General features: G+C 34.0%; 1 protein-coding gene and 1 pseudogene across 2 annotated transcripts; both read right to left on the bottom strand.

Annotated features, from left to right (window-relative positions):
* Positions 1 to 2,779: 2,779 nt before the first annotated feature.
* On the bottom strand, positions 2,780 to 7,385 carry LOC125221948 (eukaryotic translation initiation factor 5B-like; annotated as a pseudogene). The gene is made up of 10 exons (XR_016134564.1): positions 7,216 to 7,385; positions 5,196 to 7,110; positions 5,002 to 5,109; positions 4,825 to 4,925; positions 4,648 to 4,738; positions 4,381 to 4,557; positions 4,240 to 4,299; positions 3,577 to 4,134; positions 3,215 to 3,334; positions 2,780 to 3,132 (listed from the first exon to the last, which is right to left on the bottom strand). The product of XR_016134564.1 is annotated as a eukaryotic translation initiation factor 5B-like (transcript).
* Positions 7,386 to 10,146: 2,761 nt separating this feature from the next.
* Positions 10,147 to 10,722, bottom strand: LOC125221949 (ethylene-responsive transcription factor RAP2-1-like). The gene has a single exon (XM_048124299.2). The coding sequence runs from the start codon at positions 10,619 to 10,621 to the stop codon at positions 10,256 to 10,258; it is 366 nt and encodes a 121-aa protein (XP_047980256.1). The 5' UTR covers positions 10,622 to 10,722; the 3' UTR covers positions 10,147 to 10,255.
* Positions 10,723 to 16,169: the final 5,447 nt, after the last annotated feature.

The raw sequence follows: 16,169 nt of genomic DNA, 5'->3' as shown, positions 1-16,169 counted from the left end.
TGTTTCTTAATTTTTGGCGGGGATGTGAATCATGTGATGATGTATTTTGAGGTAGTTGGCTAGAAGTATTTAATTAGAATGATTAAGTTCGTGATTATTTGATATATAATGTTCTAAACAAAACTAAAGAAGTATATCATGCATTACTATCTCCGTTCCACAATAAGTGTCATATTTTACTTTTACTATAAGTGGTAAGTAGACCACACATTCCACCAACCAATTCTACTCACATTTTATTATAAAACTAATACTATATATAAGTGGCATCCATAATCCACTAACTTATTCAACTCACTTTTCTTTACATTTCTTAAAATTCGTGCTCACACTAAATGTGACACTTAATATGAGACGAAGGTAGTAATAACAGTTTTATATATAAGAAACAAAACTCTTGAGGTTGAAATAGTTGAAAACGTCAGCGACGGAATAGTATTTGCTGCTGAATATGGACAGATGCAAAGAACGGAAGTGAACCTTGACCATGAACAATTGAAGCGGAGATGACACGCCAAATGCGTAATTCAATAGTCCTCATGGGCCGACTATGGGTTGGTTAGCCCCCAACCCACCGAGACTAGCGAATATAGTAATAGTATAAGTTATAATTGCATTTTCTTTAAATTTTAATTGACTTTTTTCAAAATTCCATGTACGTACACTTTTATGTTATAGGTTATACTCCCTCTATCCCACAAGAATATGCACTCTTTCCTTTTTAGTCTATCTCACAAAAATATGCAATTTTCAATATTGGAAAGTCTTTTCTCTCATTAGATGGGCTCCATTTTCCACTAACAATATTTTAATTACTTTTTCTTTCTACCTCTCATTTACTTTACCAATTTTACATTAAACTCGTGCCGAACCCAAAGTGCATATTTTTTGGGACGAAGAGAGTATCCAGTACTGCACTATTTTTAAAATTTTAATATCCAATTAAAATTGCATATTAATTGACTTTAAAATTCGAAAAACATTTAACGAGGGAATTCTTCTAGGGATTTCAACCCCTTTTGTGGTATTATTGTTCCACTCATTCATTCAAAGAGTTAAATCTTGACCTCACCAAAGTCCAAATTGTTGCTTCTTTTCTCAACCCTTTTTCCTTTCATGTCCACTAACGACATTTAGCATTCCAATGCCTAGCTCTCCTTCTACATTTTCTAAGTGATCGCATGTTTTCTTAAATTATAGTAGGAGTACTACAATTCTCTATTATTTTTATGTACTAGTAGTATTTAATATCGCAATACGTACATCCGTATCAAAGAACATCTGTATCATACTGTAATACTGTATAAATAATTATACTACTCCATATAATCAAGTGAAAATATCATGATTTGAATTTATATGTACTTTCTCATAGCTTTTCTAATAGAATTAAACTCAAAGAAGATTTAATAAAACTAAAGTAAACTCAATTTACAGAAATTTAACAAATAACAAAAATAAGTACACATTTATTAAAGGTTATTACATTAAAATAGATGGGAATGACAAAGATCGAGAAATAAATGAACTAGCTATAAAATTAAAATTATGAGTAATATTTTAAAATACTCCTTCCAAATTTAAATGATGTTTAGGCACATACGCACTACTACTATTTTTTAACCACGAAACAACTTGAAACCCCTTGATTTTAATGCATAAAAAATAGGAGTATTTTATTCAATAAAAAGTAGTAGTAGTATAAAAATACTCATAATCATGTCAAAATATTTGTTATTAGATTAAATAATTATTGAGCTAATAATTGCATGAGATGTAAATGTGAGCCATCGTATGTCATATTCATGTAAAATATGATAAAATATTTGTATGCATATGAAAACTAGAGAGAGAGAGAGAGAGAGAGAGAGAGAGAGAGAGAGAGAGAGAGAGAGAGAGAGAGAGAGAGAGAGAGAGAGAGAGAGAGAGAGGCAAATAATTGAAGGGTGTGTAGGTTCCTTCCCGCCATGCACGGAGTCACGTGCTTGATGCCAGCTTGTAGCCACGTGCACTGTATCTCATCATTGCCATGTCCACTAATGCTCGAATTCTATGATTGCTAAACTTTGAAAAAAGAAATTCCAATCAATTAATTAATTTTATACTCCTACTGTATTACTCAAAAACATCATCATTACATAATTGCATACGTCCCCCAAATCTTTATTTTAAAAAGAATCATATAACTGGGCACATAACTGAATTCTCAGATATGTCGATCCAATAATTAGATTGTACGAACTTATAAGAATATATACTAAAATATGAAGAATAAATAAAAATGAATGAACGTTGCGTAATTGTATTTGCGCAGATCAAACGCGACCCGGATCTAGCTTTGTCCTGGCAAATGGGGAACGCAGAACATTGTTATAGTAAGAGTTATATATATCTACTAAATTTCTACATTTTTCTCATTTCTCTACATAATTCTTGAAGCTAAATGTTCATCTTGAATCAAGATTACTCAAAACTTGTCAATTCAATACTAAGGTGGTGTTCGATTTCCAAAATAAAATAATATCAAGATACAATCTAAGATTGAGTTGTGAGATTATTTTAGTCGCATGGAGTTAGCTTAGTTATGACTAATTATCCCATAATTATTCATCTAGGATTGAGTTGTGAGGTTGAATCTCATGAACCAAACACACTACAAATTCGATCCTAGATACAATCTTGCAAACCGAACACCTCCTATAAGTACGACGGTATATTTAAATAATGCAAATGGACAACGAGATTAAGAGAAAGATGAGAAGAGAAAACAAATCAATAATTAGTTCTCCATGCATGTATTAAGGCTAAAAACTTTGTAAAACGTCTTAGTTCAAACTTGACTGGTAACTAATTTTTGAAAATTTCCTTTTGAAGATCTAACCACTCTCATATGACCCTAGTCTAGTAAAGTCATTATGATTGAATTTCAATCCAAACAAAATCCATACTTCAAGAGAAAAATGGTGTGGTGAAATAAATGGAAACTCATTTCAACAATAGAATGCGCAATTGTGTAATGTTTGGTCTCGTTCATTCTGGTCGCTATCGAACTCCATTAGATTAAAATCATGGTATCCCGAACTCTTTTTTCAAATCCGTAAGTAATCTCACATCTTCGGGAGACACTTCATCCTGCACGTCAGTGAAAAGGAGTGAGGATATTACTGTTGATGGGGCATCGTGATAAATCTAGTAGGACCGAGAAATATCAGACCTTGTAGTAAGCTTTAAGCACATCAATTGAATGCCTTGAGATCTTGCTTTTAAGCAAGTCTTCCACCTCAAAATGTCTCCCTAACATTTTCTGTTGCTCCTCAGGGTTGCTGCCAATTATCTGCAAACAACATTCTTAATACACTACAAATTCAATATCTCATACCTTAATGGACACCTTTTGCCCTTTCTTGGCAGAATTAACAGGATTATCATTATTTTTAATAGATGCAACCCGACCAATTTCGAGAAATCCTCTCTTAGGGACACATATAGGTGTTCCAATCTGTATGAGTTTGGAAAAATATTGTGTATTAATAAGCAAAATATACTTGAATGCTATGTAAATTATAGTATGACTACCTTAGCAATGCCTTCAGCAACATCAACTCCCAAGATAATCGGATCTTTCGTATTGAAAACACAGTCTGGTATGATCTTGAGGACACAGGGGAAAACCGCATCCTTTGCAGCATCTCTCTTCTTTTCCAACTTGAAACTATCTATGTGTGCCTTGAATTGATCGAAAAGGTGGTATATAATGTCAGCAGTGAAAATTTTGACACCAAGTTCATCAGCATGTTCCTGAGCATCTGTTGCTACTTTAACATCAAAAGCCAGTATAGTCCCATATTCCTTTTTCTTCTCAAGCATGACACTAGCCTTCTTCACGTCCCTCTTGTGTACAGGACCGATACTTATAGTACTCACCGGTATGTTAACTGCCGGCGTCTCCAAGAAGTCCAGCAATGCTTCTAAAGACCCAAGTGTAGATGCCTGAACACACACCCCTTTACCACTTTTGCCAATCCTACTCATCACTTTATTTACATAGGCCATGGAAGATTCTTTGATATCCTCTATGTAATCATTAGGCCCCACAACATATAGACTAGCACCTGCAATAGCATGCTCAAGTCCCTGGAGGAAGAAATAAAGAAAGAGGGCAAATTTAGCAATATTTCAAGGCAACTAACATAACATAAGAACATTATATATTGCAATGAAAATGAGACAGTTAGTTACCTGTGCAGCAATCTTGATACATTGGGCAGCCTTGATTTCTTTGTGATGCAAATATGTTCCCTGAAAAGAAATATTGGAAATTTTAAATATGACAAATTTTGCAAAAATGCAGCAGGAGCAATAAATTACGCCAAGTTCCACCTTGACTCTGAGCTCTGTCATGGGGTGGGGTGTTAGCAATGCTCTAATTGAGGTAACGATTGGTCCCTGCATGCCACCAACAACTATTTGATCTCCTTCACGAAGCACGCCATTCACTAATACAATGTCGATTGTTGTCCCATGTCCTTCATCCACTTTGACCTCCAAAATAGTACACTGGGGGGAATTTTGAGGATAAAGGGTGAGAATTTCCATTTGAGTATCATTCATTCTCATTCTAAAGCAACAGTAGGCTAGGGAACAAACCTGCACTTCCTCGCTATATGTAAGCCTTTTAATCATCGTCTTCTGAGCCCATTGGACTAGCAGCAACAGTAAATCTGGGATGCCCTCTCCACTGTTGCCAATTACCAACAAGTCAGAAATTGCATAAACTTAGTAGTAGTAAACAAGATGGAAACATAAAGTAGCAATTAGAAAAACCTTTTGGCACTTGTTGGTACAATGTTATATGTTTCCCCCATTTCTTTGTTCTTATAATACAACTCGGTATTGAGGCCCAGCTCCTTAAACTGAGTAATAATCTGTAACGAAAACCGCAATAGATAAGAAATAAACCGGTGCTGAGACGTACTAGATAAGGCAAGAGATAAATATGACCTCAGTTAGCCTCCTGTTAAATTCAATCATGACATCTTTTGACTGTTGTTTGATTGCCTTTCCTATTGGTGCATTACGGCAAGTCTTCCACCCATAAAGTCTGTGAACCTACAGAAAATACCAAATGAAAACAGAGGAACAGCATGTGTATAAAGAACTCAACAATGCAAAGATACAAGGTGGTGACTACTCACTTTGTTCAAGGCAATTACAAAGTCTGTATTTCCACTTTTCAAAAGATTGAGTGACTCAATTGTCTGTGGCTGCAAACCATGCATTAGATCAACAATCAAAATTGCAATATCACATAGTCCTGATCCTCTAGAACGCAGCTTGGTGAAAGATTCGTGTCCGGGGGTATCGATCACTAACAAACCGGGGACATTGAGCTTTGCATCAGCTTTCAGGTGCTTTGTCCTCTCCCTTATATTCTCAGCAGGGAAATAGGTTGCTCCAATTTGCTGTGTAATCCCACCCGCCTCGCCTTCTTGGACGTGTGTACCTCTAATAAAATCAAGCAACATCGTCTTTCCAGCATCGACATGGCCCATAATACAACATATAGGAGACCGAAGGTTTTGTCCATTTCGAACAGGCTGATCATCAACAACTTCTGTTTTCTTCTTCTCTGCCACAGAGTTGTTTTGAACATCCACATTCTCCAATTTTGGTGGCATCACTTTCTCAACCAAGCCAATTGGCATATCCTTCTTAGGCAAGGGCTTAGATTCTGAATCAACTTCTTCATCATCAAATACACTTTTTCCTGGTAACATCAAGTCAGCTTCATCCCAACGTTTGGCATCCCACTCTTCATCATCTTCTTCATCATCATCAACTCCATTGTTGTCGACAACATCAGTTACCTCAACATTCTCTGCTTCAACAGAAGCCAACTCCAACACAACATCTTCTCGGATCTCTTTTGCATCAGTGCTCTCCCGATTAGATTGGTTTTTGGGGCTTTGATTTTTTCTTCTGGTACAGAGGTCTCCTGGCAGGCTCTCCAGTGGGTAGTTCCAATTTCGCATTAGCTAATATTTGATTCCTCATTGCCTCCAACCTCCTAGCCTCTTCCTTGTGCTTCCCAGTAAGAAGCTTCCCTTCTTGCCTTTTCTTGAGGAGCTTCTCCTTCTCCCTCTCCTTCTTTAAACGCTTTTTCTCTTCAGCCAATCTATCCAGTTCTTCTTGTCTAAGCCTCTCCTCTTCTTCTTTTCTCAATTTCTCTTCTTCTTCGCGTTTCTTCCTCTCTTCAGCCTCCTTCAGTTTAGCAAGCCTCTCCTGCATCTCCCTCACATGCTTCGAGACTTTCTTCCCACTTACTTTACTATTTGTATCTTCCGGTTTTTCTTCCGCAGCAGACGCCTTCTCCTCTTACTCTTTGCCCTCCTTTTTCTTCTTCTTTGATGTTACAGCCTCCACATGCCCCTCCTCTTCAGCCTTCTCTTGTTCGGCAGGTGGAAGAGGCACGCCAAGCTCAGCCAGGATCTTGTCCAGGTCCTCTTCTTCCTCTTGTAGATTTTTCCCACCTTTCTTCTTCTTCTTCTTCTTCTCTTTGTTTTTCGAAGCTACATCTTCCTTTTTACTCTTACAATCACCACCACATTCAACAATATCAGATGGTGCATCGCTTTCTTCTTCGAGCAATGTGGAACCGAACGATGCCTTCTTCGACTTCTTCTTTTTACCAGTAAAACTAATACCAACATCATCTCCATCTTTATCTCCGCACTCTTCCTCTCCATCAACCAATTCAAATGCGGAAATGTCATCATCTTTTTCCCCTCTTTCAACATCATCATCATCATCATCTTCTCCTAGCAACCCAAAAGCTGAAGCAACAAAACCACTGTTATATCCACTCATTTTTCCCTTTGCCTTCTTTTTTCCACCAAATTGAATTGCAGGAGCATCATCCTCTCTCCCTCCTCTGCAGAGACATTATCCCCTGCTTCTCCATCAACATCATTAAACGCCACATCATCTTCCATCGCCAACCCCTCCTTATTTGATTCAATTGCAGTGGCGCTCTTCCTCCCCATCGAATTACTTCAAATTGGTACTTTAAATTCATGAATCGAAGCCACGCAGGCAGATCAACACAAATCCCTGCATGCAAAAACCATATCACTTTCTGTTTTCAAACCAAAACAATTCCAAAATATCACACACAACAATTTCACAAACAATTATGAATAATCGCATACAACTCACCTCGGTTAATGATTGAGACAGAATGAAGCCAAATCCTCAAAATTAAACTAGGGTTTCTTACGGTGGTGGATCGGATGAGTGTGTTTATAGGCAGTTTAGTAAAATTTGGATTTATTCTTATGGTAACAGAATTTTTATTAAATGTCTCGAATTCAACTTTATAATTTATTAACCACAAGAAACGTAAGATTCACTTAACATGAGTATAAAAATTTTAGAAAAGAAGGAAGGTGAAACTGCAATTTTTATGAATTGGTGTCAATTTGGACTTGCCATTTTACGAAAGTTGCACGGTCCAGTTAAAAAGTGTTAACACATTTTTTATGAAATTTTAAAATTTTCAAAATATATATGGCAAACGCATAATCAATTGTCACTTCCCTACCATGTATCGATAGAATCCCTCCTTTATATTTCCAAATTTAAGACACTTGCATGTGAATTGTTTCCAAATATGCTAAATCTTTTTTAGTAACTTATTTTATATACTTATATTATTGTTATACGCATATATAATATAGTACGTAATAATTATTCTTATGGTTGAATTATTTTTCAAATATTTAATCAATATTCATATTTAATTATAATAATTTTTATGAATGAATTATTGTCATATAAAATATTTCATTCAAAATTGATATTCTATCAGCAAATCAAAAAATATACTCCAACACACAAGTGTAAAACTAATAAAGCCCAAAATTTGTTGGGGACAAGAACACTAACAAATTAGAGCTTATGTTTTAACCTCAAAATTATAATAACCCATTTAATAATCCTAGTCATACCAAGTAATTTTGATTATAATAACCCTTTTAATTATATTGTAATTTATCTTTCTTTCTTAAAATTTAATTTTATACTGTATAATACTATATTACAGGAGTATGATTTGTTCCAGCCAATTAAAATATATAATTATTTTACCATTTAATTTTACTGTTATCTCATTGTAAATTTAAAATTAGATTTCTTAACTGTAAATTTATGTAATCATTCACAATATTAAGAAATTCGTGATTCATAACCCCCCCCCCCCCCCCCCATATTGTCGTTCTGAATATAAAAAATTTAATTAGGATTTATCAATTTTTAACTATAATTTCAAATACGTTTTGCCTAAACTTGTAAACTCCTTGAAACGCAATAAACCTAAAGAACTTATTTGATGATCATGTGAAAATAATAAGACACTGTAAATAATTTTATTTAGTTACGTTATGTAACATAAAATGCCCCGAAATAAAACTTAAAGAATTTAAAGTGAAGAACATGATTGGAATACATTTTCGTACGTGGATAATTAAATATTCCATTTTTCTAGTTACGTGAAGGAAAGCGCCGTCCAAAATTAATTAAGAATAAGTGCCCAACCTAATCGGTCCCCCAAAACTAATATCAACGCATGTAGGAGTATTAATTTATTCATTTGACCCACTAATATTTATTTCATATATTGATTATGAATTAATGATCATAGTGATGGTTGTAAATTTATAATGTTGCTCATAAATAAAAATAGGATAGTGATAAAATTATATAATATAATTGAGATTATAATATACGAAAATAATAGAATCTGTTTTTATTTTAATTAGCTTTTCAATTACAATAAGAAAAATGCTTAGTATTTTTTAATATTTTTTCATATATGGAGATAAATGATTCTATTGTTATTTAAATTTTAATGTATAATATCTCAGGATGATTTGTTTTATGGAGTAAAATTTTTAACAAAAAAAAAAGAAGAAACAAGTGAGATTGAAACAAGCTAGGAAAATGAGTAAAGGAAAATTAGTCATGATATAATATAGGTACTACTGCTACGTGTTTAATTTGACACAGAGCTCGAAGCTTGGGCATGCTACTGTTTTACGTCAAGACCTAATATTAATTTAATCTGACGTACTAATAGATACTTATTCACTCCATAATTGTTTAATTTTGTTGTTATCCTTAAATAAAAGGTGAGATAAAACAAATGTGTATATCAGTAGGACCTAGGATTGGCGTGCAACAGGTGTCAGCTTAATGTTTTATAAATATATCAAATGGCAAAAATCATGTGCTACAACACTTATTTTTTAATTTAGTCAGTTTTATTATTTTTGTTTCTTTTCTATTTTAATTTATTCTGTGTTATTATAAATATATTTGTAGCCATGGTGAGGATAAGGCTCCTGCATATAAGCTTAATTTTATAGATAGGATCTTGATTTGAGCACATTATAATATTTATATGCTAGCATAATTGGACTTGGAGTGTTATAATGTCTAATGTAACATTATTTCCAAAAAACTAATGTTATACTAGTAGATTATTAATTTCCTTCCAAATTGGCATGCTCTTAATTCTTAAATTTGTTTTCGTCTATCCAAAATTGATGTTTCATTTACACAAATTACATTTCCTTGATTACCACTCTCATCTCTCTTACAAAATATTGAAACTCGAATTTCAAAAGTTCTTTATATTCCATCCAACAATAGTACGAAGGATATTCATTCAGAATACGTACTAGTCCACCAAAAAGAAGGATTGTAACTCTCTATCTTGTCAGAAAGCTCATCTCTTAAATACTCACCCTTATACGTAAAGATGTTGCTAAATTCTAAGTACTAATCAAATAGAATTAATTTAAAGAAAAAAAGTCACCGCCCACCTGCCTATCAACCTTCCAACAATCCAACCCATTCATACTCAATCAGGACCACTAATCTTTATTTGTATCTCATTATTTTTTATTGTATACTATTTAGAACATTATTTGAACTCATATCTATCTTCAATTTCTTAAAAAACAGATCTTAAATCTAAAACTGATTGGACCAATTTCTGCCATGCTATTTACTCAATGTAACAGTTTAAATCGAATAATAAGAAAACGACCAAAATCACGACTCACTAAATTAATTTCATCAAGAAACTAAAATTAAAAATACCTTGTCTATAATTAATTAGATTTACATCTTTTTGGTTTAAATCTTAAAACTAAAAACAAAAGAAAAAGAAAAGATGAAAAGCAGATAGCAAAAATCAATTCTCCTCCGATGATTCAGGAGTGGGAAACTCATTCAAATCGGGGCGGGGCGGGGCGGCGGCCTGCATCGCGTCGACTCGAGCGCCGACCTCGGTGGCCTTTTTCCTGATGGCGGCGGCGGAGAGGTCGTGGTGGCCGTACTCGGGGACGCAGTCGGGGAAGTTGAGGCGGGCGGTGGGGCCGCGGAGGAGGAAGACGGCGGTGTCGTAGGCGCGGGCGGCGGCGACGGGGGAGGAGTAGGAGCCCAGCCAGATTCTGGAGCGCTTGTTGGGCTCCCTGATCTCCGCCACCCATTTCCCCCACTTGCGCATCCGAATCCCCCGGTAGGGCTTCTTCTCCGCCGCGCAGCATACCCCTTCCATCGATTGGGGGAGAATTGTGATTTTGGGGGGGGGGGGGGAATTGATTTAGGTTAGGGGTTAAATTGAGATTTGTGTGAGAATAAAAAGGGTGGGGACTGGGGATTATGATGATGGAGTCTTATTTATATGGAGCTGGAGAAGCTGGATTCGTGAATTACTATGTTTCATTTTTATTATTCATAATATTTTATGCTTTTTTATTTTGTTTTGTCAATCTAGTCCTTACTTTAAAAAGATTTGATGAAATATGCTCCATAACTTATACTATCCTCGAATGAGATTCAGTAAGTTTTAAAAACAGTGTGTATGGAACAATTAAATTATACGGTAACTCTAGAAATGGTAAAGTATAAAATTATGAGAAAGGGATAATTTAGGAGTAATTAGGGCGAATGAAATGAGAGCATGTGTGAAATTATAAATGTCCAATTGAAGAAATTGAATGTGAGAGTAGGCGGCGCAAGATGGTGGCTGACTAGCGGCGCTGCCGCCGCCAAACTATTCATTTCATTATCAAAATTTAACGCCGACATCGTCCTATCTCTCTTCTACTTTAATTTAATTCTTCTACAAAAATTACTACTAGAAGAAAATTGACATAATTTATTTTTGATTTATTTGGTTTACGCGAATATGATGACATGCATAATGCATTTTAACATACATAAATTAGATAAATAATGTAAAAATTTTATTTGAAATTATGACGTGGTGCGTACTACTTGAAATAAAACAGAAACTAGTACTTGGTTTTCAATAACATAGCGTGTCTTTACTTGTTTAGCCGACATGTTACATCCTCATTTGTGCAGTCTTTCTCTTTCACAACAAAACAAACTACTATTGTTCTCATCAACAATGATTTGTCCTTCACTCAAATGATATTTGTGGAATGGATAGATTTTAATGTAAAATTGCTGGAGTATAAAAATTATGATACACAGATTATCAGTTGAAAATATATAAATAAATAGATAGCCGAATATAGGACTGATATTACACATACGTTTAAAATAAATAAATTTTATTGTTAAGCAATAAGTTTTTTTTTTTTAAAGGTGAAAGTTGAGATGTTCGCATGCATTGAAGCAGGTAAAATAAAGATTAAACCATTTCACGTCACATTGAGGAAATCGATTTTGATTTGATCTTATATTAATATAATGTTTTTAACAAATTAATCTCTACCGGCTCTCAGATTCCATTATATTATTATTATTATTGTTTTTGGCTTGTCTTATCGAAAATCTGTTTTGTGGAGTAGGTGGATTCCCTGTTTGAATTGCATGTCATATTTATTTAAAGCTAATAACAATAGTGAACGTAAAATTTGAAATCAAATAAGATATTTTCAAACTACGCGCCACTCCAAGATTGATCGATTCTATGCTGCATGTATCGCTCCGCTGCTCGTCTTGGCGTTGGTCGGGCTCTCTCGAAATGGATGATCCCCAACCTGCACCTTTAGTACAATTAAAAATAATTAGTGATTGTGAGTGGCCTAAGAGCATTTCCACGGTGATAAAATATATGTACCTTTTTAGAATGTAATGGACTTCAATAATTAAAAAAGCAAACATAAATAACTACTACTAACTTTTTACCTTTTGTATCAGGAAAATGTAAAGATAAGTACCTCCTCAAATAAGAAAGCATAAAATTTTATGATAAAAAAAGAAAGATAAGTACCTCCTCAAATAAGAAAGCATAAAATTTTATGATAAAAAAAGAAATATGGTTATTTCTCTTTACCTTTCTATTTATCATTTTCTTTGGAGATGCTCTAACAACCATCATACCACTCATGTTTAGATTGCATGAGTACTCTTGCCCTTATTAAAGTTATTTTTTATAGTATAATTTTTTAAATTTATCCAATCCAAAATTTAATGTTAATTGTTATGTAAAGATCACATTAATTATCTAAATCATCTAAATATACTTTTAAAATGAAATAGTTAAAATTTTAATGTGGATAACCACGCTGTTTTAATGATAAAAAAATTGATTATTTATTTATAACTTGTTGACAATTGTGTGGAAAATCTTTTGAGTCTCGAGAGCAGATCTTACCCCACCACACAGTAATAATCACTTTTGAGTTTTGACTATTATTTTATTTGGCTATATACATAGACAGAAAATTGCTACGGAGGAGTACTATATTTTTGAAACACAACGTTATTTATGAACACAATATTGTCACATGCTGAATTAAGCATTGCTGTTAAATACAAGTACTAGTCAATTACAGATATAGAAATCCAAACTAATACAATTATACAAATATGACCAGTAATTGCAAATATTTGACTCGTTTCGCATACCTCACAAAAAGAAAATGTTACTCCCATTAAATTACTCAATAACCCATGTCAGTTCCATATTCGGCCTATTCCAGCTCTACACTCACTCCAACCCTTTTTGTTATGTACTCCAAAAATAACCAATTCTAAGTTTACAACATCCCACCAATATAAGCCATTTGATATTAGTAATAGACGCCCCAGATTTTCACACGTCACCACTCAAATTGATGTTAAATATTTAGACTTCCATGCACGAAGGGTATAATTGGTATGCATATTAGGTTCGGTTATGGAAACTGCTGAATAGATGGATAATTATCTGCTAGTTGGCAAGTTACAGTTTCCTAATTTTTTGGGTTGAAATTATATATTCCACGTTTGATAAGATATTATACAATCGTTATAAAAGTGTAAATGATATCTCATTTTTAATCAATAACAATTTATGTGTTACAATCGAATTATAAGACTTCTTTGATTGATTTTGAATCTTAAAAAAAGTGCTCACCATTTCTCCAATTGTATAGGAATTTATGTTTCACAGTATTTTTTTGCAGTTAATGCAACTTTTGAAGGACCAATGCAATAATGTATTACCAACGCAAATGCAATTTTGTACAAATGTACGTTATTGTCCTATTGAGCTAGAGCCCGTCAATTAACATTCGTGGTGTGACTTTACAATTTTTCTCAATTTTTATTTTCCGTTGTTATAATATTATGGATCTTTTCAAACAATTCTAAATTGAATTGCAATAAAAAAAGTTGCATTTTATAGTCAAAGCTTGTGGACTAGGAAATATATTCACACTGTCAATGCGTCGTTGAATTATTATTTGTATATGTAATACAGTGAATGCACAAATAATTGCATCTTGAGCCACATGTCACTACATTGCATTCTATTATTCGCGAAGTGAATACATATATTTATTGAATGCACAAAGGATTGCATTCGATTCACAAATAACTGCATTGAATGATCAAAATCTTGCATCTTAAAATTCTACATGATTTTGCACAATAACTCGTCACAAATTACATCAATGTCATTGTACTTTCGCATTGCAAACAAAAAAAAGGGATCATTATGCAACTAATAACCAAGTCTAGTAAACGGTAAAACATATGTCCATTCAAAAATAATTTCAGCTAGCTTACAATACCGGACCAGTCTAGTAAAAACAAAATTGTATCCATCATAAACCGGCTAGCTCAAAAAATTGTGTCCATCATTTTCCCAACATCAATTTGCCCTTTCCTCTTCCCTTCCTCATAGCACCCATGGGTACGATGCATGATGTCCATCACCAGTGCGTTTGATCCCAAATAGCCGCGTTTTATGCTGATTTTCGTTGTAAAGTAGTATTGTAAAGACAACTCACTCTAAAGTATCTCAGTAATTAAGCACACTAGCAGATAGAATAAGCAAAACATTCAACAAATCAAGCAATGTCCACAATAGGTAATAATCAACTTGTCGTACCCAGAATAAGCATACTACAAGCCCTTCTCGTCTTCCTCATGGGGAAAAAGTTCCCGCGCATTCCATGTCCGATTCTTGAAGCGGAGCATTGTGCGCTTTAGGCGCCGAGCGAGAAATGCCCGTTCCGAATGCTTCTCCGATCCGGAAGTTCTCGCGAAGAGAATAAGATGGGATTGAGTTTCATGAGGGCAATTATGGTCAAAGGAGTTCCTAGTTCCTCAAACCATCGGAAGAAAGTAGAAAAACTCGAAAAATCTTCTAGTTCAAAGTAAGCAATCTTTTGTACTACAAAATAAGCAAACTTTCAGGGTAAAATTGTAAAAATTCTAAAACAAATTGAAAAAAAAGCACATGAGTCAGTCCATGACAGTAAGCAAGTTTCCGAATTCAGCAATGTATCTCAAAAATTAAGCACACTCTTGAATGAAATAAGCAAAGGATTGAACAAATTAAGCAATGTCCACAATAACCAATAATCAAGTTGTGGAACCAGAATAAGCATAGTTTAGCACAAAGTAATCAAACTGTTGTACGAAATAAGCAAATTTTAATAATAAAACTGCAGAATTGAGCAAATGATCAATCAAATTAAGATGCACAAATTAAGCATAGTGTCCAACAAATTAAGCAACATTTTGAATAGCTTATGCAAACTTTTCAATACACAATATTTCAAACAAAATAAGCACATTTAACAAGAAATGCAAAAATAAAAAAATAAAAAAAGTCAGCGGATAAAAAGTTGTAGGTATCAATTAACTAAATCGCACAAAATATGCAAATCATCGGTTGCAATAAGCAAAAAAAATACAGCATTAACCAAATACCACACACCAAGTTGAACAATCTACTTGAATTCTCGCAGAAATTTAAGCAACAACACCACAATATTAAGTGGATAACTAAATAAATTAAGCAATTAAACAACGCTACAAAAAAAAATACTCTTTTTTCACATGAAGTGAAGCAACAAACAGAAATTCAATGAACAAGAACCGAAACAAAGCAGGAAATTACCATTTCGCGAAGTTTCCCCGACATCAGGCGCAGGGGTGTTCGAAATTGCTGGTGGTCGGTAAATGGAAGAGATTCACGCTCTGTTCGCAAAAACGCGAATTTCTGCTTGCCGGAAATGTGGAAAACGGCAGGATTGGGTTAGGGTTTCGAATTGAGAAGGTGTTTTTTGAGGGTTTTTGAAGTGGAAAGCTGCAGAATTGAGAAATTAATGAATTGGAATGAGAGTGGAAATGTGTGATATTAGTTGAATGTGAGAAAAGATCGTGTATTGTTGATTGCAGAAATCCCGCGCATTCAATTTCGGAGAGTGGGTATAACATATGATCTGACTGATATACCCTTCAATGCAACTAAAATATTTCGAAATGCAACTTCAGTTAAGGCAATCATGACCCCACTTCTCTATATCTAACGGTTCATATAAGTAGGATGTTATAACTAGATAAGTATACATGGAGTGTAGTGCTCCCCTAGTGTTTCAATAACAAATCCAAGCTTATTAAGAATATTTATTTAGATTCCTCTGTTTCATCTAGGGACACAAATGGTGTAGTTGTTAATTCAAACCTTTTCATTTCCTCGCTCGAATTTTTAAATTTTGTGTAAAGTATTTTGAGATTTTTTTAATTGATTATCAAAAGTATTGGCATTGGAAGTTGGTTGTTGTTACATAATTATAATAGAATGCACAGCCTATAGAGTATAGATCCTCGTTTTAATCCCACAAATTCTGTTT

This window comes from Salvia hispanica, chromosome 1 (assembly GCF_029641045.1).
Source record: "Salvia hispanica isolate PSC_SH4W2 chromosome 1, Shi_PSC_v1, whole genome shotgun sequence".
In the NCBI taxonomy this organism is placed as follows: Eukaryota; Viridiplantae; Streptophyta; class Magnoliopsida; order Lamiales; family Lamiaceae; genus Salvia; species Salvia hispanica.
The sequence above is the reverse complement of the archived record's forward strand: the minus strand, read 5'-3'. Positions and strand labels throughout refer to the sequence as shown.

Coding starts and splice junctions, on each gene's coding strand:
- LOC125221949 (XM_048124299.2), bottom strand. CDS start 10,621: ATGGAAGGGGTATGCTGCGCGGCGGAGAAGAAGCCCTACCGGGGGATT.